General features: G+C 42.6%; 1 protein-coding gene across 1 annotated transcript; it reads left to right on the top strand.

Moving 5' to 3' along the window:
- The first annotated feature begins 20,756 nt into the window (after window positions 1–20,756).
- Window positions 20,757–25,258, top strand: mrps18a (mitochondrial ribosomal protein S18A). Its single transcript, XM_030047714.1, has 6 exons — window positions 20,757–20,974; window positions 21,457–21,488; window positions 22,870–22,974; window positions 23,623–23,746; window positions 24,483–24,552; window positions 24,693–25,258. Exons 1-6 carry the CDS (start codon window positions 20,824–20,826, stop codon window positions 24,835–24,837), a joined length of 627 nt encoding a protein of 208 aa, XP_029903574.1. The 5' UTR covers window positions 20,757–20,823; the 3' UTR covers window positions 24,838–25,258.
- Window positions 25,259–25,282: the final 24 nt, after the last annotated feature.

Genomic DNA, 25,282 nt, shown 5'->3' with positions numbered 1-25,282 from the left:
ATTACAAAACCCCTTCTGTGCAATTCGCATGTGCTCTGATGAAAGCAGCTACTTCAAACGTCCTCGGCGGTGAACTATTTGAACTGCGCTCTTATTAATTCACTGCTTCAAGGCGTCTTTTTTAGTCCACCTGCAACTACCTGTTTTACAACTTCTCCCAATGCTCCAGCCCTGCCTTCTTATCTGTATCCCTCTTGTAAGTCCGGTTTCCTCCAAATTCCTAACCTCATGGTCACCATTCATGTAGCACTAAGAGACTGACACATGCTCTCTGGTAAGAGGATTAATGGTGGAGATTATCGAACAAATTAACCCGCTACCAGTAACAAACTCTCCCCACAGCCTGCAATTTGATCCCTAACAGACTTGTGGCTACACTGTGGAACCTGAAGTGACATCGTCTGAAAGGTGAGACTTTGCAGCTCCGTGAATGATTGCATTTTACCTGGGAACAGGGAGTAGAATAGAGTTGTCACTCTCACTTTAGGAGGCAAAGTAAGATCTTCAGCATCTCAACTTGGCTGCCCGCAAAACCGACTTTCCTCCTGTCCTTAACCCTTCCCAGATGTTTGGGTCAATAGGGAGATGGGATGTGGACAAAATAACAGGGGGATGATGCGGATAGTGAGCTGAAAAGAAAAGGAGTGAAGGGAGAGTGAGAGCGCCACGGGAGGAGGAGGATGTAGCGGTGTGGGGGGGTTGGTGAGTAAGGGCCGGGAAAGAGTCTGTCACTGCCTGCAGGGCTGAGGTAGGGGGCCGGAGGTGAGGGAGACAGGGGTCCCTGCCGTCTGGGTGGGTGGTGTGGCCACGGGGAATGAGAGCAGCATTAGGAGGAACATCTCACAGGAAATAAATATAGTGTACGCAGAATTGCCGGGAGGCAGCTAGACAATGTTGAAAACTGCAATAAACAGTGTAGTATACCAGTTCAGGCAACATCGCATGGTGTATATGGAGAATTTATAACTTTTACTGCTCAGACTCTGTAAAACTAAAGGGCTTTTTACTAGAGCGCATCATACATGTATATTCATATGCACGCGACAAGACTAATTAGTTGATTTTATCTTTAGTTTGTGAACTGAACTATTAACCAATCCGATTCAGCGATGACGTCTTTACATTTAATGATCATACCAGTGAATTTGTGTTTAGCTTAATATCTACAAAATGTAAAAACTCTGCATTTCAACTAATTAACTTTCAGCGAACTATTTTAGGACTCTGATATCATTTTCAATCCCTTTTATTCAGCCATTGGTTTCCATTCACTCCATTACGATATGAAAATGAATGTTCAGAGACTTCAGACTTTCTTCATATCAGTATTCCATCACCATAATAAAATCGTCCACATTCATTTTCCTAAAAGCAGCAGCACTGTTTTGTTTTGATGACTTGAGATTGGACGGAGTGACACGGTTTCTCTGTCAGAAAATAGTCCCCAGGGAAAAGTTTGCATCATAAGGAAGGTATTGCAATCAAAAATTCATGTTTGAAAATCGAGATTTTAATGATATGTTGTGAAATCTTTACTAGCCCCGCATTATTTGCACAATGTTGTTTTTTTTTTTTTTTTTTCAAATGAAATGTGGGTTAATTGTGGTAAATGGGCCAAACATTCAAAATCACTGGCATGGTCTTTGAAGCATGTGCAATCCAAGTGCCTGACAGCCAGGTCATCTTCAGCCCATTGAGAAAAAAGGACTTCATCAGCCTTGTTCTGGCCTTGTTTGTTGACGCTGACATTCAGACGTCTTTGTACGAGCTGCATTCCACCGTGTTGTGTCTGGATTTCTTGTGACACTTGTGAGTAACAGAGAGAGGGAAGACAACTGGATACTTCAGTAGCTCCACCGTCTAAGAGCCATCCATCCTCTCTGTCATTTGTCCAAGGATATTTGAGAGGGAAGGAATGAATGGCATGGAGAGCACAAAGAGAGAAGAGAGAGGTGACTTTGAAGAAATCCTCTTCAGATATGTCACTGTCAAGAGTATTTTTTTTTTTTTTTTTTTGCCAAAGCAAACTCTGCACCCCCAAGCAACACAAGCAAACAGGTGAAACACTCCAAAACACAGCTTCCTACATGGTCAAGGATCAACTTGAAAGCAAATTTTTTTCCTCATACACAACCTCTGTGGCATTCCTGTCAGGTTTTTGCCTTTGTCTGTCACAGCGTTGGCCTGGCATCCAGCACTCCACAAAGCAAGAGGGAAGAGCCGGACAAATGGCAAATATTATAACAGTGAGAAAACTAGGAAATGAGGTTCCTTACAGGCAATTTAAAAATGTTTTCCAGTTGTCTGTAATTATTTTTGTGGCTTAGATGACTGGACATAAAAACGGAAGAGTCTTTGTAACATCACTCTGAGTCAGCGTGTTGCTTTGATGTGGATTTGAATTCCCTGACTCAATAAAAGCAAATGAGTGTGCTAATTCTTCCATGCCTAGTATTTTGGATATCACTCAGATGATTATCAGTGCTTCCTAAATACTATTAAACACTCACATGCTAGACACCCCCTCGCCCCTCCCCCTCCCCTGGTGTGTTTGTGAGCCAAATGCTTAATTTAGTCCAAAAGAATGGATGTCAGAGAAAAGTCTCAGCCGCACAATTTCAGTCGGGACTTTGTGCAAGTCAGATCTATGCAAATGATGTGCTTGGTTGTAGAAAAAAAAATGACTGGGGAGCTTCTGCTTTCCATCTTTTCTTTTGCGGAATGCCAGATTCCTAGAAGGTGTCGCTGAGCAGATTCTAGGAATAGCTCCTCCATGTGCCAAGTGTTTGGCAGAGAAGTAGCAACACTGGAAAACACTGTCACGTTTAAGATTTTCTCCAACCTACAAACAAGCACTTTGTTCTTCAACAGAATAACATAAAAACTGGCGAAAAATAAACTGTGACATTGCAAATTAAGATACTTGTACAATCTTGACGCATGACTGCACATACAATACACAGAACATGTGTTTTTGGAGGAGAACATCGTTCTCCAATTTAAACTCGTCTAAAAAGTTATTGCATGCGACGGTCATGAAGTTAGCAGAATATCCATGAAAAAGGCCTTTTCCGCTCTGTGCCACACAGACAAAATATCCCTTACATTTCAATTGGCATGTACAACATGATAGAAACTGCCAGTGAACAAAACACAGAACCAAAACAGCCAAAGGGTGTCTATGACTGTTCATTCAAGACCGCTATCTTTAGTCATCTTAAAAGTAATATTATTCTTCTTGGGCCTTTAAAATGTGACCACCATGGCACTATGAAAAAGAGGTAATTGAATTTCCAGCCAGGCCCCAGTTGAGAGAGGCGTACTCTGCTTGGAGCGAATCCACCAGGATCCCCTGCCAGGACGCAAAGATCACAGGGCAAGGCGGGGGCTGCTGTGTGGTTTTTGTTTTCTGAATAGTATTTCATAGATTTATGTCTTTATTGTATGCATAGGTGAAGAAAATGGTCTATGTTTGGATAAAGCTGTGTTGTATCTTAAATGCTGGTCTTGTGGACTCAAGTTCTGGACATGGGCCCTGAGGTCCTCTTGACCTCCCAAACCTATTTAATGCAAACTTAATGCAAACATTCAATGTGCATGTCTTAATAAGCCAGTGGGGACTCCATATAGAGGATATTGCTATTTTCTTTATCTTGAGTGCACTTGTGGGAGTCAGCCATATCTTGTGAATGAGGTAAGAAAATTACACCCCTGTGTGGGACAAAAGATAACTGTGGCTACAGTGCATCCAATGGTCCATAGCATGAGTTATTTTGGCCATTGTAAAACTTCAAACAGCTCATCTAAGCATTTAGGTCTCAACGTGAGGAAAGTGTGGATCATACAATTAAAGCTAACTTCTTTCAAACGATAGTATCCTGGGGTCTTAGGTTTGATAGGCAGCTGGTGTGATTGCAATTTGGAAAAAGGCCAGGAGAAATGTTAAGAGAGTGGTTACGTACGCGGCCGGGTTAGGGGGTTTTCTGTGTTTTGTTCAACAGAATTAGCGCCTGGACAAACACTCTGCAAGACAGCTTTGTGCGGAATTCTCTGCAGAGCCACGTGCAGACACACGGCCACAGACATAAAATACAGCCTGTCAAATATTGTATAGGGACTGACTGTGACAAAAAAACAGAGCGACCACGGCAGATGTTTTACATCTGGGCTCATGTTCATAACGCTTCTCAGAATAGGAGTACAGATCTCTGGTGAGGCCTCAAGATGGCCTATTAATATTCATCCTGGGATTACCCAATCGGTTCAGTGATTCCACCATGCGTTTGGTGTCAAAGAGGAAACAGTGTTTGCTCAAGATGCACTATAGCTGGGACAAAGTGTTCACAAAGTGTTCACTACAATACTCCTATTTACTAGGAGTGTAACCATTGATGGACCTGGATTAATATGTAGATCAAATGATCAGTGATCCAACATAATCGATACTAATTGAAAATGTCTATCCATATCATCTTAAACATATGCCTTTATTTTGAAATTCCCACGGCATGTCTGTGTCACCATTTCCGTCCACGCACACCGTATCCTAAATGTTCAAATAGTGCTAGACAGATAATGGCAGCCGCGGCCAGCAACCAAGAAAAAGACAACAAGGATATCTACTCCCTTCTCGGGAATTAATCAGAAGTGCGGAAATATTTGGGATTTTGGAAAAAAGCCTGGTCATGTGACAAATCACATGCCATATGCAAACAGTGCCAGTATGAGATAAGATACTCAGGAAATATGACAAACCCAGCCGAGCACTTTAAACGGAAACACAGCATTGTAATGTAACTGATTGTGTTGAATGAGCATAATGATATCATCTCATATCGTATCATTTTCCAAAGAATTGATGTAATATAGTATTGCATGGTATGGTATTGGATCATGATGAAACTTGTGATTTACACTCCTACCATTCATGTCAACTGATGCGGTGAATCCTGGGCAAGTCCCTGGAAGTCATTTTGCATCTTGTACTTTTTGGCAAAAAATATCTCCATTCAATCGTCAGTCACAACAAAGATGAGTGGAATTGACTGAGATGTGTAGTGCAAGGCATTATGGGTATTTGAGTGTTTACAATTCTACGATCCTGGATGTACCACTGGAGTGTATATATATATTGTAAAGTCACAAAAATTGAGCACTGAACATGAGATGGTGCATTTGGTACGAATTTATACAAGGTCCGGTGCTGTTGGTGAATCATAATGCCCAAATGTTTGGAGCTAAAAGCATCAAAGTTACTGTGCTTACTTTGCTTACTTGTAATAGTGGCAATATTTTGACAGTCCATAATTTTAATGATGCAGGCCTATCCTATTACCAGTGGCATGCAAACTCTATACGTCCTCTATATGGATAGCTGGTCGCCTTGGGGTATGCAGATATTACTTCAGGGAAAAGAATCTCATTCAGCAGACAGTTAATGCTGTCTGTGCCCTTGGAGACTGTCTGGTATCTGGATTGGAACGCTGGTGTTTCCAGCCCAAAGCGCAGTGAGTTTAATATGATTTTCTGGATGATGACAAAGGTATGTCTTCTTTGTAAAGTGTGGCTGATAGTGCTAAAGATATAGTATATCTGTTTTGCGTTAGCGTGCCTCCCAAGGTTTACCCTACCACTCAGTTGACATACAGCCTCGGTAATCAGAGCCATATTTCTGCTGCAGGGAGGCAGGGTGGGTTTTTGGGATCTGGGATATGAGGACCGGTGAGTGATTACATTGTCACTGCAGTAAATGATTATTCCATGCTTTATCAAAAGTGTCTCCTGGACTCAACATGGACTCACAGCAGGAGGATGTTCATCCTCATAAATTCTCCCCTAACTATCTCTCAGCCTCGTAAGGGGATTTACGTCTCATTTTTCTGTCACTTCAGAACAGGATTTAGGTTAAATCGGACATGCTAGGATCATTTACTCTATTTATTCTAACATTTTGTTGGAATAAAATGAAGATATAGACCAAATATACGGCAAATCACTTGCTGTTCAGGCAGAAAATAGAAATAGATAAATTATATAAATGGAGAAAAGTGAGATAAGCAAAGAAACCCAGGAGCATCTCATACTCCTTTCAGTTTCCAGGGAGAATCGAGTTTTGACAGATTCATATATCTAAACCAAGACCTTAGAGTGCTTTTGTTTCTTGTTTTTTTCATGGACATTTAACAGGAGTAAAAAAAGGTCAGATAGATCCATCATTACATTAAATGGACCACAACATGTTGTTTAAAGTAAACAGGTGCTCATAGACTTCATTGGAAAGAATATTTGCACATATAAAAGTGGGCAATGACGATCACCTGCAGCTGCGGTGTCATTTTCATTTTATTTTGAATTGATTGAATTTGATTTTTTGAGCACAAGTCACTGCATGGAGCAGAGACACAGAGAGTCAATATTTCCTTGTTTTTTCAACTCCCAGGGATCTTCTTCAGAGCAAATATCTGCAGATTTCCTGGGGATCAGTGGTGCATCAGCTCCACAAGTGACTGAGTCCCGCAGAACCCAAGCATGGCCCGGATCTCTTTAACACCTAACATGTGTCAGTGCAAAAGGAGTTTCTCCACTCTCATGTTTGATATGAACGGGCTTTTCAGTGAACAACATGACAGATCTAGCTGACCATTTTTTTACTCTTGAAATTTGTCTCTAAAAAAAAAAAAAAAAAAATCTAAGACCATGTATGTTCTTGGTTTATATGTCTGAGAAAAATGGATTCTCCCCCGAAGCTGAAAGGAGTGCTAGGTGCTCCAGGGTTTTAGACAACTCTCATTTCTCTCTTAAATAAAATTGAAAGAAAAAAAAAAAGACATACTCTTGCCGTTGTTCATTCTCATCTGGGGAATGAAGCACTGAGAGGATCCAGATGCAGCTCCGGAGTGACCCTCAGTAAAAGACTTCCCTAAAACTCAGGACATGAAAGGAGATAATTACTCTTAGACAATACTAACAGGTCATCCTTTCAGCACAGGCCCACTGAATAATTTTTAAACGCATGACCCAAAACCATAATGACATAAACGATGCAAAATTTAGTCTTTTTCTGTCATCGCCTCTCACTCGAGCTTTGTTTTTCACATTTCGGCGGTGGGGTGGCTTCATTCCAGCTTGTGCTGAGGTTGACAACACTGATGCTTTCGAAAGGCGCTGACGCTGCTAAAACCTGTGGATGTGTATTAGTGATAGTGAGGGGGGATGACCTTGGGGTCCAGTGCAATCCCTCTTTGGAAGAAGCCCAGGTAGAGGGTCTCCCATCTCTGCAACGACGGTGAGGTCAAAGGAATAAAAGAGCGCGGGGCACCCTGATCCAATCGGGACACAAGAGGGACGGGAGACTTTGATGTGCTTTCAGGTTATTTTTTGCTCATACGGGACACTGGCAACAGGGTGTGTGTGAGACATGAAGAGACTTTCTATCAGCTGTGAAGCCTTTGTTCATGTTCTCCTGGTACTTCGCTGTGTTTCTGTCATCCTCGCCCTTCACTCCCCTCTTTAATCTGTTGCTTTCTTCCCACCATCACGGTCGGTGAAGGTCTCCTGTGAGCTCCCAGTGTTTGGGATCAGTTTGCGCACCACAACAAAGAGAAAACATCCCCCATTTGTAAATGGGCTCCTGCCAGATGGATCGTTTTTTGTTTTTTTTTTTCCAGCAGGAGAAAGGAAGTCTGCTCTCCTGAATCTCAGCAGCCAGCAGCATGGGTTGAGGGCCAAGATGTGCGATCAAACATAATTTGCTTTTGGCAATGCTTTGCAGACTTGACACCTCCCCCTGATGCAAGTCCTCTCTGTCTATTCGGAGCGCTTGAGTGCTGAGTAAGACCTTGAAGATTTCTTTATCATCACTGTGATTGTTGCGAGCTGTAGGGGACTTATTAATCATAATATTGACTTGGTTCTTTTCCAGCCCTTTTTTAGCCGGACTGTATTTTCTGCTCATCTTTTATAAAACTTTTATAAAACCTGATACAATATTGCTTTTTTGGCAACATATTTAACACAGAACCTTTTCCAAGACTAATGCGCAAAGACAAATCTAAAGACCAATAAAAAGACCAATAAAACGTCTCAGCTTCTTCTCATAGCTCTCCATGGCATGAGATTGTAAGGGGAAAATGACAAAGTATTACATAAAAAAAAAATGCCAGCAAAACAGCTCCAGACTGAATCTCCAATATAGGGGGATAAATGGGCCGATACAGTGTATTAGTTAGAAGACACTTGACCCAAATGCGCCCTTCCAGATAGCTCCTCTCTGTCACCTAAGACGATGGGGATGAATAAGCAACCAAATAATGACTAGTTAGTCCTGACCTATGAAGCATCACAAGCTGTCCCTCAAACATTTAGATTTTCAGCAGAGGCTGACATGCTATTAGTTTATTCATCCAAACAGGAAAATGATGAAAAATGCAATGACAGAATAATGGAGGAAAAATGGTTTTGATTACATTTGACTGTGTAAATACACTTTTGCTGGCAAGGCAGCCATCAGGGTGCATACCAGCTTTTTTTTTTTTTTTTTTTTTTTTTTTAAGCCAGGCATTGCTTTTGTCCTTTTGACCATACCAATGTTTGGTCCATTTACTACAATGTACCCAAACCATTTTGCAAATCATGTGGGCGTACTAAATATTTCGCAACATATGTTCAAAATCCCTTGATTTTCAAATTTGAATTTGAGGTTGAAATACCCACCTCATAATATTCTGCATCTGCTACTAACAACGTTGTCAACATTCATAAACCGCAGAACTGATTATTGGCTGTGTAAAGCAAATGTGTTCCTGGGGACTATTCTCTGGCAGGGAGACTGTTTCACTCCACCCAATTTTAAGTTGTCAAAACACAACAGGGCTGCTGCTTTTGGGAAAACTCAAAGTGGAATGAAAACACATAAACGGCTGGATAAAAGGTAGATACAGTGGCCTTGGAGTTCTAAAATAAGACCGCTTGTCTCAGGAAAAGATTAGCAGAAATGTGAAGTATAAACTTTTTTGTAGATATTACAGTAAACATGCAAAATCATTGGTATGTTCCTTGAAAGCAAGAGCCCGTCTGGGTGATCTGATTTGCAGCTGATCATTTCCTGAAAAATGAAACACAGCATCTGTTAACTTTTAGCGCTTGACCCAAAAGCATAAAGCTTATAAGTGAGACATGGAAACACATTTGGTTCTCCTTTGAAGCTTCGCGGTTATTAACGTGGCCTTTAATGTTAAACCTGAGGCTATGTTACCTGTGTTTCAGCACAGTGTGAGCTGTTCCACCAAAGGCATATTTACATTAGTGCAGGAAGGAGATCAACAGCTGGATCAAATGCTAGCTGAGGCCAAATAAAAGTGATGCATAGAACATTATCTGACCTCATCTCCGTCCGCTTAATTGACACTTCACTTTTGATACACAGATGTAGGTCAGTGCTGACTTGAGACCTAATGCTGCTGTTTTGGTTAAAAAAAAATCTCTTGAATATTGACTATTTGGTATGAATGGAAAGCAGTGAACATGTGATTTACATTTGACTTGATGAGAAAACAATTCTCAGAAAAAGCAGCTCGTAGCTCGTTGCCGTTCTTAGTTCCCCTTTTTCCCACTGATGGAATTTTCCTGAAGAGTTTTTCTTTGATTTGACTGCTCGGCCTTTGCACATAAGCATGAAAGGGACATGGGGGGACTTCAGGTTTGCCTCTTTTCAGCCTTCAATCTTTTGTTGCATCATGTCTCTTTGTAAGAGCGAATGTCTCCTAATTAAGCCTGATGCTCGAGACTGGAGAAACTCTTGACTGGCTGCCGTGCACTGTACGGCCCTTCTCACCATGGTAAGACAGGTTGCACACACACATACACACACACACACACACACACACACACACACACACACACTCACAATGAGGGGTTTTACATTGTTATTCAGAGGAGAAGATGTATTGGACACAGTGTTAAAATACCAGAAAAGACAAGGTAGTAAAAATGAGGGGGGAAAAGAGTGTCTCAAGTTGTTACCATGAATGGCTCCCGACCGAGAGAGGAACAGAACGGGGAACAAAGATCATGTGGCCCATCAGGGATCCCACATAACATGTCACAGTGGAAGAATGGAGGGCTCTCGAGTCTGAAAACACAAGGCCCTCAAAGGGGGAAAAGTCATTTATTGCCTCTGTTTTTATTCCAAGGCTAAAGACGCCTGTGCAGTTCGGTCTGATAAGAGCAGTAATCTTCCATTATGTTGGTGAGTTTAAAGGTTTGTCTATAGGACTACACAGACGACTACACCTTATCTACCGCATGGAATGTAATAATCAAATCTCGGTCATGCATGTGTCCATAAATCCATGTGTCCTCGCTTGATAACATCCAGTTGAATATGCTTCAGTCTTTGATCCTCGCTGTCTCCCATGTTTGGCACTAATTCAGTGCTGGAGGGCAACAATGTAAAGAAGGTGGGAGGGAGGCAGGCAACCAGCATCAGCAGAGCAGAGCAGCACCTGACAATCACCACTGCCCCCTGCTGGGCTCACACCTGTCTAGAATCCTCTCTGGTTTCTATGCATTCTATACTTTCCCATCCATTTACTCTGCTTCAGTCACTGTGGGAATCAAAGAAAAAGGGGCAGATTAGTACTGAAGAAATGTGGCAATAACCCTCTGGGACTTTGAAGCGAGGCTCTCTGTAGTTGTGGTTTATATAAAGAAGGGTTCCTCAACCTGGTGACTTAAAAAAAACAAAAAAAACCTGTATGTGTTTTCTCTTCCTCTCTTTATAAAGGAGCAAACATCACAGTCTAACAAACACAGACCTTTTACAAAGCATTACAGTCTATTGGTAAATTCAACATATGGAAACCAAGATGTCAATAAAATGCCCACTGATGCCCACTGCTCGCTACCATGCCACGTTGTGTAGTTTGCTGTAAGAAGACTGTACTTCTGTTTCACAGGTTACAGGTACGAACCTTCCCATGGCTGTTTGTATGCACTCTACACAGTGAAGCAGCGTGGATGTCATGTTTCCAAAGAGATCTGTGCGGTGATCCAAGGCCCTGTCAGATCCTCAGGTTTTATCTGCTGAATTTGCCTGCATCTTTTTTTTTTTTTTTTCAGGTCTGTGCTTTACATTTGGAAACAGCACCTGCTTTACACAGGGTGTAGGAGAAGAGCAGGCCATGACTGCCTGACACGAGTCAGACTTGTTATGCAGCATGTTGTCAGCTTTGTCAGGGATGCAACAAGGGGGTGAAATGGTCAGGGTTCACCGTTTAAGCCAATAAACCCCTGTTAGAGGGTGATGAGTGTGTGAAACAGATAGGCGCACATGGTAACTGTAGGTCTGCAATTTTCAGTGAAGCTGTCTTCCTGCGGCTGAAAACCTTTCCAGCAAAATGCACCAGAGCCAAAGTTTCTGCGTCTTGCTCTTGGAAGAGGGTTCTGAGGACAAAGTGATCATCCTAAGATCTTTTGCGTTTGTGTTTCCACCGCACACTGAGAACATCAAACGTACTGCAATCTAGACGTTCTGCCCGCATCCGTTAACAGCAAATCAATAAAAATGGAAGATGTCAAACCCAACATTATGTTCGTGGGGCAAAAAACAGGGTGGTCTTCTGCTGGAAAAGGGGATAAGGTTCTTCAAAATGGCTTCTGTGTTCCAGGGACAATTCCTGTGGTGCAAAACAGATATTTGTGGATGAGGACTGCTTTTGCTCCTGCCTTGTATAGGCTCATTCTGACTGGCTGAGCAGGTGCATGCTGATTTTCAGTGTGCTGAGTCAAGCAAAAAGGTGCCCAGACAAATAAAGCCCAGTTCGAGGGCTCTGCCTGTGATCATAGCCCTAGCGTTACATTACAGGCAAACCAAAGTTCACATTTTACTGAAATACGTTGTGATGTTGTAGGATGTATGCATGTTTGCTGATAAGCAGGGCAGCATTCAACTGCCAGATTGCACAACACGGCTGACGTGACTTTTCCTTAGACACAAAGAGAGATGGGGAGCACAGCACGTATTGCGGCTAGGTGTAGCTAATCGTAAGTATGATGAAATGGGGAAGTTGTGAAATGAGCGAGAGGCTGCCCAGACCAGAGTGACTTGAGGTGGAGTCATCAGCAACTCATCAGCTCGTCTTCAACAGAGATTGATGATCAATAGCAAGCCCTGGATGAAACCACACCTGGTCAGAAGTAGCTAGGGTCAAGGTCAGCCAAAAGTCCGTGCTTCACACAGGTGTCCTTCTGACAGCTACAAACAATTTACTACAAAGCACCACGCAACACATCTTTCAAATGAGAATAGTTCAAAGACAGCAGAGTGCCGCGGAGCCAAAGCCAAAATAACTCGGGTGAACTGGTCCTGTCGGGGCAGGCCTTTCTTAGATGTCGAGGGGGTTTTGCCCCACTTGAAGACAGGAGCGACACGTCACTGTGTCAGTCTGTTGGTCCAGAGGGCCATGTCTGCACACCAGCAGGCCAAATTGTCAATATTGCAGTGGAATATCGCTAAATCTGTTTGGTGGATCAGCATGAAATTTGGTGATAACTTTCATGTTGCCTTCAGAATGAAATCTGGCAGTTTTGGTGACCCTATTACCTTTCCTCTGGCACCACCAGGAGGTGAAGTTTTTAATCTTGCATGGTGCATATCCAAATGTATGTGATGGATCACCATTAAATTTGGTGATTTACAAAGAAGTTTGGGAACCGTTGGCCTACATGATGACATCTGTCCATTTTCATGACTTTGTGAACATGCCTCTAGCACCGCCAACAGCTCAAATTGTTAATATTGCACACTAATATCCCAAAAGGTTTTGCATTGCCATGAAAAGTGGTGACAGCACTCATATTGCCCAAGAGATGAAATTTGGTCGTTTTGGTGACCCCATGACTTTCCTTCTATCGTCACCAGCAGGCAAAGGTTTTGATTTGAGGTTCTTTAGCAGTGCCGTTACATTTTGTTGCATTCATGTTGACTAGATGAGATACTATTTAATTTTAGTGACCCCATGACCTTTGCTCTAGTGCCAACAACAGGTCAATTTGTTAATATTGCACACTAATATCTTAAAACTTTTTTGCATTGCATTGTGACGACATTCATGTTGCTAAGAGGATGTGAATCCAGATTTGGTGACCCCATGACCTTCCCTCTTGCGCCACCAGCAGGGCCAGCATGCCCATCTGATTTGGAAGAATAGTCCAAGCTGAAAAGAACTCTCATGCCAAAACGAGAATTTAATTTGTGAATTTATCGGATGTTCATCGCCACTTTATCACCAAAAGCGCTGTCATCAAGGGCTGAATTTCACAGAGCAAAGCAAAGACATCAAAGGCGCACCAGAGAAAAGGAACTGGTTCCAGCAAACCCCACACTGGTGAGAAAAAAAAAAGTAGCAGTTTCTGTACGTTTTAAGGAAATGGTCACCTCACAGGTCAAGTGACCACCTGCAGACAATCTTTTGGTAAAGAAGAAATCTGCGGCATGTGATTCAGTTCACTGGAAACCCTCCGGGTCTGCGTGAGAATGCCGCTCCTGGCGTCATGGCAACATACACAAGGAGGAAGTGGAGAGCGCCGGGAGGGGGTGGGAAACTAATCTGCGCTGTGCTTCACAAATCAACACAGCATGAGAAAGCCTGACATCACCTCAAAACATCCCTCCGAGCTTAATTGAATCATTGATTAAGTTGGTAGTTTACGGGTGAGATCTTTGTTCGCGGCTTTGCTCAAAAGAGACGGCAGGATTTTCCAGGTCAGTGCAAGAGCAGCGCGCCGGTCAGGGGAGTTTCAGTTATACCAAAACATCCAAACTACACCCAAATGCTACTGTAATGCACACACAAACACCAACCGTCTAACAACATGGAAAACTTTTTCATCTCCTCAACTAGTGGCAATTTTCTCCTCCTACTTAGCGCCCCCCTCCTCGCCCCAAGCTTTATTTCCTTTTTGTTCACCCGCAGGGATAACCCCTTAAAAGCTCGGGCAAACACAACTCACACAAAGCAGACAGGAGCACGGGAGCTGCTGCGCCACTTCCAAACCGAAACAAAACCTGCATCCCGGAGGGGGGGGGGAATGTTTTCCAACATTTAAAGAGGACTCCTCGGGAAGGAGCGAGCGCTTATTGTATCACAGGTAATGCGACGTGCATAATACTGAAGTCCCAAAGGGATCTTCCTCCCACATTTAAAGTGTGCGTTAAAGAAAGACAGGTGCAAGGGAGTGTGTGTGTGTGCGAAAGAGAAAGAGAAGTGATAGAGCAGTGTGTGAGGACTGAGCCTTGCACTCTTGGCGGAAAAACAGGGATAAGGGCCACTCCAAAGAGCATTGATTTTTTTTTTTTGAAGAAGAAGCCAGTGCCATTTAGCACGTACACCCCAGGTCTCTCCATTCAGCTGACAGAAGTACGGAAGGGCTGGTTGTTGGGACAGAGGCACACACACACACACACAGAGAGAGAGAGAGAAAGAGAGAGAGAGAGAGAGAGAGAGACAGAGGGACTAGGGGGGCTTGTTGGACGACGATTCACGTCGCTGGCACTGCAAGGCACGACCCAACAACACATCAGAGGAAGAGCAATGAATGTGCATTGTAGATAGCCTGAATGTCATCATTCACGTCTCCCTCTAATCTGGACGTGGAGCTGACGGGACATCCACGGCCCGGTCGCCAAAACCGGCGTCTCTGCGTCCAATTGTTGAATTGCATTGACGAACGTGCTTCTCCTCACCTCGCTCTGAAACCCCCTTCCCCGAAAATAGGCTAATTGTGTTCAGTTGACTTCCTTGGATGCAACAGCCCTTACAAGTTAATCACCCAGGAAAGCCTCTTAGTGACAGCTACACCTTAATTGCATACCAGGCTGAGTGAAATAATTCCGTCGAAAGCTTTTTGTCCTCTCACGTTCAGAGAGCCTGATCTGAAGAACGAGTCGCGGAAGAGAGAAGCCATGAAAAGCCGCCAGGCCGTGTCACAACAGTGAGGCCGAGGGGGAAAATAAACACCAAAAACTTGACGTGAGGGGTAGAACTGATCAACACGGGCTAATTTAATGGTTTTTGGAGAGCCGGACCGAATGTTCCAGCTCGAATTCAATGATCCAGAGAATTCCACAGATTTGCGAGGTTTTCTTGTATATCGGCTCCTCAGAAGGGGGTAACCACCGGGGCCCCTTCAATGTATGCCAAACCGTTAAAAGCTAAACAAACCATCCTGACCAGACTGACGATAAAAAGGGGGGATATGTCGGGACGGGGTGGATTTGTTTGTGTGTGTATGTGACGGTGCCCACTCGCTCTCGGTTCAGTCTTGGCTCATGTGGCCGCTCCATGCTGTGTTTAGCAGTTTGTCCAGGGAGGCAGGGTGAGGAAGCTAACCTTTTCTACACAGCCATAACTTCCCACCATGACATCAAACCAACATCGCCTCGGTGTCTCCCAGTCCTCGCTGTGAAAATGTCAGACCCTCTCTTTTCATCTGAGGGAAATCTTATCTGATCCCCCCCCCCCTTTCTCTTCCTCTGCTGGGGCGCCTGTTTGTATAGCGCCATGTTCCATTTGAATATCAAAGCCTGCGAGAAGGTGGCCAGACACTTTAAATGCCATTTTTTTTTTTTTTTTTTTTTGCTCTTCTCTCAAGGAATGTGACTGCCTAAGTGTCCTTGACGAAGGGACCTGGTCATTGAGACAATGCTTCCTTTGTGAGTGCAGGGCGACGGCAATCTCTGTCCTCTAGCTCTTCGTTCCGCTGATGAGATGCTGACAGAAGGAGGCTATTTGCATCTCAGTGGCTCTGCAGTTTTGAACGACGTTTGAGAAATTGTTTGCATTTTTGACCATGAGATCCAAGGGGCTATGATGATGAAGGTCTCCATCATCCGTTCTCCATACCCAAGACCTCAGTATTCCCAAGCAGATGTTGAAGAGAAACACACATTGATGTCTTATCAATAGTCGAATTCTCACTCTCTTCCACTCTTTGCATTTCCAAATAAACATTCCCTGCTCCAAAATGGATCTAATAACTAGGTTCTCTCATCAGTTTGTGTTTTGCTGTGCCATTCTGACCTCTCCAGGGGTAGCAGCCCGTAAATAAGTCAAAACTGTAAATCAAGAGAGAGAGCGCTGCATGCTCATTGAGGCTCAGGGCTGCCTAAGTGGTTTAGATGTCACAAAGTTTTTCTTTTTGTTGTTTGAAAAGGTGTAGCCATACCCTTAGGACAAGAAAAGCGACCGGTAAGAGCGGTGTAAAGCAATAACTATGAGGTGTCAAAACCCAGTGGAAAACTAGAGGCCATTCATCTTTGCTGTGGATTTCTGCTGCTGCACTAACTCGCTTGCTAATGTTTCAGTGAAACCTTGAGGGAGGCGCAGACGTTCCTTGCAACATCACCTCAGAGATGTTATCGGATGGAGCTACGTGTCATGTTGATGTTTTGTATGCTTTATGTAATCATACAGTGTGTACTTGTCATCTGGGCGAGATGAGGTTCAGTGGGTTTATTGAGAAACTGGGACAAAAAGGCTTCTGTAAGCAGGTCCATTTTTGCACATAGTCCTACCTCTAAGGGTTTTCCTTTATGCCGACTGCAGAACCCGTAAGATAAACAGCGAAAAACAGCAAAACAACAATGGATTCCAGAGATTTGCTCTTCCCATGCACAGGGTTTCTTTATCCTCAACCTTCTGTCGGGCTTTTTGTCATCTGCTTATGTAGGCTTGTGGGCAGAGGCATGCAATGCTCTGATGATAACGCTATCACACATCAAACTGAAGCTCTCTATCTGGTTGTCTGGGCATGAAGAATCTACCTGTATCCTTTGGGTTCTGCAACAAAGGTCGGGCATGTTCCTGCACTGCCCCTCTCGGTGCTGCATTCATCTGACAACAAACTCAACAGGAGGAGAAGCCTGACATCCGTGACCCTGGCTTTACTGCGGTCTCTGAACATCTGAGCGAAAGCAACGTGAGAATCAAAACATCCCTGTGATGCAAAGATACATGTTACATGTTTATCCTACACTTCGCAGGATCGTGTTTTATTCTTTCCCCCTGCACCGACACGTTAGTCTGCGTTTGGATGAATCCGCAGTGCACACAAATCACCCCACATCTGGAAACGCGGCGTTTCTGTAACACGAGGAATCATAAATCTGGAGGTCAGGAAGTCTTGGCTTATGTGGAAATCATAACTTTGTTTCAATAAATGCGAGTCTGTGCTCTGGTGTAAAAGCACATATTGTTTCATGAGAGGATCTTTTGCTCCCTTTACTAGACATCTGAGTGCAGATTCATTGTAGCTTTGTTTCAAAGGAATGTTTGTAACCTAACGTGCCCTATCGCTGCAACTTCCAAGGTGAAATTTTCCCCCCGAATGACCTGAAGATTGATGGAAATGCCACCAAGCCAAAGCTTTGAAAAGTACTCACGCATGTGCACGAAGACGGTGAGGCAAGAGCATCTTTAAGCCAAGCCAGTTAACCCTCAGCTAACTCTGTCACGTCACTGGTGAAACACAAAGTGAAACACAAAAGGCTTTCTCAGGAGGCCGCCCTTGTTTTTGGCCCTTGGACAGGTTCCCCCTGTTGGAGAGTTTAAGTGTATTGGTACTATTTGGTGCTATTTTTCTTGCATTTCTTTGTGTTTCATTTTGATTTCATTGATTAGACTTAGGTGTCAGTCGGCTATGAGACATACTTTGCAATGATGAGCTATAGAAATAACTTTGATGTGACTTGAGGGGATTTTCATGTAGCAGTTGGCGGCGTAGCCCTTTAGACAAAACCAATATGTGCAGTCCCCATACATAAAAATCGATATACCTGAGATGGTTTGTGTACTTTGTTTTGTACTTTGTGTATTTTGTTTGGTTTGTGTACAGTGTTTGTGAGAGTAAACAGAGTTGTTTTTTTTTTTTTTTTGTAAAGTAAGGTCACAGGACAGGGTTCATAAACACTTTGAGGGATAGACTTTTGAGTTATGATTTTTTTTTATGTGTCAGATATAAGTGGAAATGTCTATAAAAGATTTTTCCATTAGTGAAAAAATATAACAGCTTAATTACAAATTTCAACATGCAAAGAAATAGTCAGAATTTTACATGATATTTATTGAAGTAGATAAAATGTGCACATATCATTTCTGTGTGCATTTTAATGTTTAAATGAGTTTCTGTGTGTTCTGCAAAAAAATAAAATAAATAAATAAAAAAAAAAACAATGGGGATGGATGTTGTAGCATCTTCTTTCTGTCTTTTTCCTACTGCCTTTTTATCTTTTTTTACCGTCTTTATCTTTCAAAATCCTTCTGTTTTCCTTTCTACTTTTGTTTTCCTGTTTTAATCTCATCTTGATTTTACCCTTATTTTGTATTGCTTTCTGTACAGCTTTCTGTTGTTGTTTGCTCTCTGATTATTCTACTTTTGCTGTGTCTGCCGAAGCATTTTGTAAACTCTGCTTTTAAAGGAGCTATATAAATAAAGATCATTATTATTATTAGTGTTGTTGTTGTGGTTGTTAATATTCGACTCTTTGAGGAGGCATGTGAGTTTGTGTGTGTGTGTGTGTGTGTCTGTTAGATGGATGTTTCACTATCCCTCATCAGCAGTTGTGCAGCTACAACCGTGGCTGAAAATTCAGATTTTGCGCTTTATGTCAAAATCTCTCAAAATCTCATATATTTATTAGATCTAAAATTTATAACAAATATAATATTATTATATATGTGTCCACTTTTTGACAAAAACAAGATTTTTCTATGATTTTAAAATGCTTAACATAATCTGCCTTCACTTCACCATGCAGGGTTTATTGGATTAAATTCAGGTCAAGCACATCAAGTATATACAGTACAGGCCAAAAGTTTGGACACACCTTCTCATTCAATGCGTTTTCTTTATTTTCATGACTATTTACATTGTAGATTCTAACTGAAGGAATCAAAACTATGAATGAACACATGTGGAGTTATGTACTTAACAAAAAAAGGTGAAATAACTGAAAACATGTTTTATATTCTAGTTTCTTCAAAATAGCCACCCTTTGCTCTGATTACTGCTTTGCACACTCTTGGCATTCTCTCGATGAGCTTCAAGAGGTAGTCACCTGAAATAGTTTTCCAACAGTCTTGAAGGAGTTCCCAGAGGTGTTTAGCACTTGTTGGCCCTTTTGCCTTCACTCTGCGGTCCAGCTCACCCCAAACCATCTGGATTGGGTTCAGGTCCGGTGACTGTGGAGGCCAGGTCATCTGCCGCAGCACTCCATCACTCTCCTTCTTGGTCAAATAGCCCTTACACAGCCTGGAGGTGTGTTTGGGCTCATTGTCCTGTTGAAAAATAAATGATGGTCCAACTAAACGCAAACCGGATGGGATGGCATGTCGCTGCAGGATGCTGTGGTAGCCATGCTGGTTCAGTGTGCCTTCAATTTTGAATGAATCCTCAACAGCGTCACCAGCAAAACACCCCCACACCATCACACCTCCTCCTCCATGCTTCACAGTGGGAACCAGGCATGTGGAATCCATCCGTTCACCTTTTCTGCGTCTCACAAAGACACAGATCTCAAATTTGGACTCATCAGACCAAAGCACAGATTTCCACTGGTCTAATGTCCATTCCTTGTGTTTCTTGGCCCAAACAAATCTCTTCTGCTTGTTGCCTCTCCTTAGCAGTGGTTTCCTAGCAGCTATTTGACCATGAAGGCCTGATTGGCGCAGTCTCCTCTTAACAGTTGTTCTAGAGATGGGTCTGCTGCTAGAACTCTGTGTGGCATTTATCTGCTCTCTGATCTGAGCTGCTGTTAACTTGCGATTTCTGAGGCTGGTGACTCGGATGAACTTGTCCTCAGAAGCAGAGGTGACTCTTGGTCTTCCTTTCCTGGGTCGGTCCTCATGTGTGCCAGTTTCGTTGTAGCGCTTGATGGTTTTTGCGACTCCACTTGGGGACACATTAAAAGTTTTTGCAATTTTCCGGACTGACTGACCTTCATTTCTTAAAGTAATGATGGCCACTCGTTTTTCTTTAGTTAGCTGATTGGTTCTTGCCATAATATGAATTTTAACAGTTGTCCAATAGGGCTGTCGGCTGTGTAGTAACCTGACTTCTGCACAACACAACTGATGGTCCCAACCCCATTGATAAAGCAAGAAATTCCACTAATTAACCCTGATAAGGCACACCTGTGAAGTGAAAACCATTTCAGGTGACTACCTCTTGAAGCTCATCGAGAGAATGCCAAGAGTGTGCAAAGCAGTAATCAGAGCAAAGGGTGGCTATTTTGAAGAAACTAGAATATAAAACATGTTTTCAGTTATTTCACCTTTTTTTGTTAAGTACATAACTCCACATGTGTTCATTCATAGTTTTGATGCCTTCAGTTAGAATTTACAATGTAAATAGTCATGAAAATAAAGAAAACGCATTGAATGAGAAGGTGTGTCCAAACTTTTGGCCTGTACTGTATGTTACATAAATTTTTCGTTCGAAATTATTCTGTAAATATACTTCAGTATAAAATAATATAAAAATAAATTACACTGAACAAAAAAAAAAAAAAAAAAAAAAAAAAAAGTAGACAGAAGAAAGAAAAAACAACTTCTACCTCAGACAACTTCAGAGTCTGCTAAATAATTGGAGTAGAACTGAAATGTCAAAGTAAATGAATAGTTTTTGTTTTTAAAAAAGTTTTTAAAATCGGATTCTTTAAAATATTACAATATTTAGCCGGGTCTAGGTATCGCACCACGAGAGCTGCTGACCCCGTTCTCGCGAGATTATCAAACAGGAAGAGAAGAAGGTCATCGACAGTCAAACATGGCCGCCCGCATCCCCCTCAGGTCCATCTGGAGCGCTTTAGCGGGCATTAAGTCGGTCGCCGGCGGCAGCAACGTGGCTGCTCTGCAGAGGATAAACATCCCTGTAAGCTCCGCTTGTGGAAACCTCCAGAGCAGAGGTGTCCGACACGGTGAGGCTTCTTCACTGCGCCAGGCTCTTAGCTGGCGTGTCCACCGTGACAGCTAGCATCAGCGGTCAGAGTTAGCCTGTTAGGTAACCAGCCATGTGTTTGTTAGTGAGACACAGAGCCCTGACAGGCTTCAGCTGTCTGCGGCTCAGCATGGGAAACAACTCCAACAGCTAACTCACTGCCACTGCATGACTAAAGACTGGGAGTGTTCCTTAGCAAATGCTAATCAGCTCAAAACACCCCACATAAACATGTATTAGTTTTGTTTACACTTTAAAAACTAACTTTAATGCTCTTAGTATGCGCCATAATCCATTTATGCACCTCAAAGCAGGACAACAGACTTCACGTACAAAGCACTATTGGCAATACCTAAAATATTAATGTCAGAATCAGAAATACTTTAGTGATCCCCGAGGTGAGATTGGGTCATATAAGAATGCATTGTGAGTAATAATTATACTATCATGTCTTATTCACAGTTGTGCAGAAGCAGGAGGGCAAAACGACAACCGTAAGTACAGTGGACTTGTTTTGGATGTGTGACTGTATTATTGCATGTGTGCAAAGCCCTTCCTGAGGGGTTTCTTGTTCTCACTAACACACGGAGAAGCCAGGAAAAGAGCTAAATGAGCCAGAGGGGGGGGGGGGTCACATTTTATAATACCACGACTACTGCTGTGACTACTACTAACACTAATGAATGACTGGCCTTCCCAATAATTCACCCACGGCTTCTGCTGTTTCTTGGAAAGTCAGGGGTGGTGGTTTCGTTTTCAGTAAACTGTGGGACTGTTACGTCCATAACCCCCTCAGTGTCTTTGATATCAGCTAGACTTCTTTCAGTATTAAACGTCTCTAAGTACATGATTAACATCCTTTTTTTTTTTTTTTTTGCTTCATATTTCATGACTTTACTAATTGAATTGGCACAAGCGGAGTCAGTGTTGTGTTTTATCTCTATAAAACATAAGAAATATCATTTTACACACAATTGTTTTAGTTGTTCCGGATGACACTGAGGAATGATAACATGCCGTTTATAATCTTCCAAAAAACTTCCCTCTGTTATAGGGCCCAAACCTAACCTGAACACACCTGTAGTGAGCCACTGAGAACCACTGATAGTTAATGTGACATTTGGGAAGTATAAACATGATTCCCACAAGAACTTTGCTGATTTATCATTTACAGGACAAGTGAAGTTATCAGTTGATATTAGATAAACAATTACAGTTGGTAGTAAAGTACCAAAGAGCAAATCACACCCGGATCTTGACAGCCAGGAGTTGTAATGCAGTCTGCAACAGTGTTACGTTCATGTTATGTTTGAGTTCTAGGCAATTTTACATATCAGCAGACATCTAGTTGTTAAGTTGATGTCTGGCTCACACAACCATAATCACAAGCAGCGAGGAGCGTGGGAAACAAAAGGAAGCCCAGTGTGGGGATGGTGTTTCTGATGTGACCATAAGGCTCCTCTTAATGTCAGGAGGACTTCCCACAGTCGAAATTCTCCAGGAGAAAATAGTGCCTTAGCTTTACAGATCACGGACCGCAGGGTGGCCTGGTGGTGAGAGTTCCCCCTGACAGCCAGAGTGAAGCAGGACCAGTGACCGTCCTTGTGCCGTGCCTTCTGTGACATAATGGCTGCTGCATGGTTTAGGAGGATAACAAAATAAACAAATAATACTATAAGGAAGGGGATCTGTCAAATTCATTGAGGAGGGGAGGTGGTGAGATGATAGAGAGAAAATGAATCATGATACAAAAAGATTTGTTCTCATTGCACTTTTAATTGCAACATTGTAGGCCCCAAAGCCCCACTTGAGGAATAACAAAAAGCTAAAAAAGAAAGGTAACTAATTAGACTAAGAGTATTACTCTTTTGGCAGATTGAGGGACAGACTAAGGACATTCGAGCTGGACCAGAACCTCCAAACCCCACAGCCAAGTGCCCGATCTACCGATGGAACCTGCAGCACAAATACGACTACACAGTAAGGGCACTCGTTGGCATAATGAGCAAATGATCAGTGAGAGATTGTCGTGCATGAGAGGGGCTGAAAGAATTAGTGTGATCGATCAGTTGTTTTAGTCATTCATCAAGTAAAAATATCAAACATTGCTGGTTAAAGCTTCACAAATGCAAAGAATTCCTTGCTTCGTTCTGTTTCTTGTCATACAGAATGCAAATGAACAGCTTCTGCATGGCTGAGTTGTTTGTGCAGGTGCACAGGAACCAAAACAGATGAAATGTAGTAAAGATGTAGTCCTGCACCCTGCTGACTTACAAAATTCCCCATTTTATTCACAAAAGAATTGCAGCATTTCTGTCCAAGACCTTCGTCGGGCATATATGAAATAAGATTGATGCAGTGATATATTATCTAAAACATGGCACAGCTACTCAAACAGTCATCAACTAAGACCATGTCATTTACCGTGAAATGGTCAGCTGTTTTAACATCATTTCCAGCACGATTAGTCATTAGTTTTAACTTTTGAAATGTGTAATCAAACAGGATATTGAGATTAATTGCCAATGAAAACTTTGGTTAGCTGCAGCCTTATAAATGAGATAGGGATCTTTTCCTCCTCCTCTAGTATTTTCATTTTCCTCTGTGGTTTTTGTTCTGTCCTCCCAGGATGTCCTGTTGCTCAGTCAGTTCATCAGGTCAGATGGCGGGATGTTGCCCAGGAGAATCACGGGTCTCTGTCCAGAGGAACACCGCAAGATTGCCATCTGTGTTCAGATGGCTCACAGAGCTGGTTTGTGTTACTGCCTGTCCCAAGCTAATACTGTATATCTATTCTTGTTTGTTCCCAGTCCTAGTTGCTAATTAACCTTAATATCCTTTTTTTATTTGGAAACGGAGTCCCTAAGGTTACACTTTGGAAATACCCCAAACTTTCAGCAGGTTTGAGAGATGTTGCTGTGCTTTAAAGGAGACAAAAACAAGTCATACATAGACAGGATGGCAGTGACTTGTACTGTTAAGATGTTAAGAACTGGGGCTGAGTGAGGAAGACGTGCTAGTAGCTCACATACTCATTGCCTGCTGGTATATTCCCACACATTTTAAGACCATCACAGACCAAAGTCTTGAGATATAATTGTATTAGCCTGTCATGATGCCAGTTACGGTGACTTCTAAATAATGGCATGTAGATTCCCATCCAAGCTATTCCCACTTGTACAGACCCATCCAGACCACAAATATTTAGATTATAATTGACCCAAATACTGAAGTTGAATTCTGCCATTATGTGGGATACATAAGCTTCCAATATTGGTTGCGGTCAATGTCAACTTACTTAAATTGTTTGAATTTATGAATGGGAGCAAACGTATGGAAGTACATATATGGTACCAGTTGAAGCCAGCAGATGTAAATCTGTATGTTGTACCTCGTTGCATAAGATTTGCTGATTGATAGTTGGCCTTCTTGATGCCATAAAATTTGAAGAAAAGTACAATAAAGTCAAAGTATTTGTTTTCTTGAAGGTCTGCTTCCTGACCACAAACCCAAACTCCCAGAAGGCCATGTCCCAAAGCCCAAGCCACAGCTCAACAGGTGACCCGAACATGTATTTATGTGTCCATATGTGCATGCCTGTTTGTATGTTTGTGTGTGTCTCCCACCATTTTTCTTCCAACACACATTGGCATTATTTTTACTTCTTCAAAACTTCCATCTCCTGTTTCTGTTTACAGATACCTGACTCGCTGGTCCATCGACACGGTGAAGCCCATCTATAAAACGGGTCTGAAGTGGTGTAAGAAGCGCATGCCCGTTGGCCACACAGCACTCAAAGACAATGTGCGCTACAGTGTCAAACCCCTCTACCTGAAACACTGAGGGACAGAACGGCTGCCCAGTCAGGACAGCAGACGAAGGCGAGTGGGTGGGACCACCATGCAGGGATGCGGTCTCCATTGGATGCTCCTCAGCCTCCAATCACAAGCCAGCCTTTTCAGCGACTTCCACTGACTTTCCAAACACAGGCAAACAAAAGTTTCATGCATCTGTATTTATGCTGCTTTTTTTTTTTTGTTGTTTATGAAGCTGTTTCATGCCTCGGGTGAATCATGCTGAGCACCGCCCAGAACCATCCATTCTCTCATTTGGTTTTCGAAAAAAGCCCTTGAAATGAACTCTGCTGACAACTTTGCGTGAACAGCAACTGGGTCAGTGTTAAGAGTCTCCAAGTAGGTGGTATCTTGACTGTGTATACTCGTGGAAACACAGATGTGCAAATAAAGTATGTCCGTTTACTCGGCCTCTCAGCGTGTTTACTGAATGA

The sequence above is a fragment of the Myripristis murdjan genome, chromosome 24 (assembly GCF_902150065.1).
Source record: "Myripristis murdjan chromosome 24, fMyrMur1.1, whole genome shotgun sequence".
In the NCBI taxonomy this organism is placed as follows: domain Eukaryota; kingdom Metazoa; phylum Chordata; class Actinopteri; order Holocentriformes; family Holocentridae; genus Myripristis; species Myripristis murdjan.
Note: the sequence above shows the minus strand (reverse complement) of the source record. Positions and strands in the feature narration are given on the sequence as shown.

Excerpts from the sequence above, each read along its gene's own strand:
- mrps18a (XM_030047714.1), top strand. The coding sequence starts at position 20,824 with ATGGCCGCCCGCATCCCCCTCAGGTCCATCTGGAGCGCTTTAGCGGGC. Across the intron at positions 20,975-21,456 it reads GAGCAGAGGTGTCCGACACG|TTGTGCAGAAGCAGGAGGGC; the intron begins GTGAGGCTTCTT and ends TCTTATTCACAG. Across the intron at positions 21,489-22,869 it reads AGGAGGGCAAAACGACAACC|ATTGAGGGACAGACTAAGGA; the intron begins GTAAGTACAGTG and ends CTCTTTTGGCAG.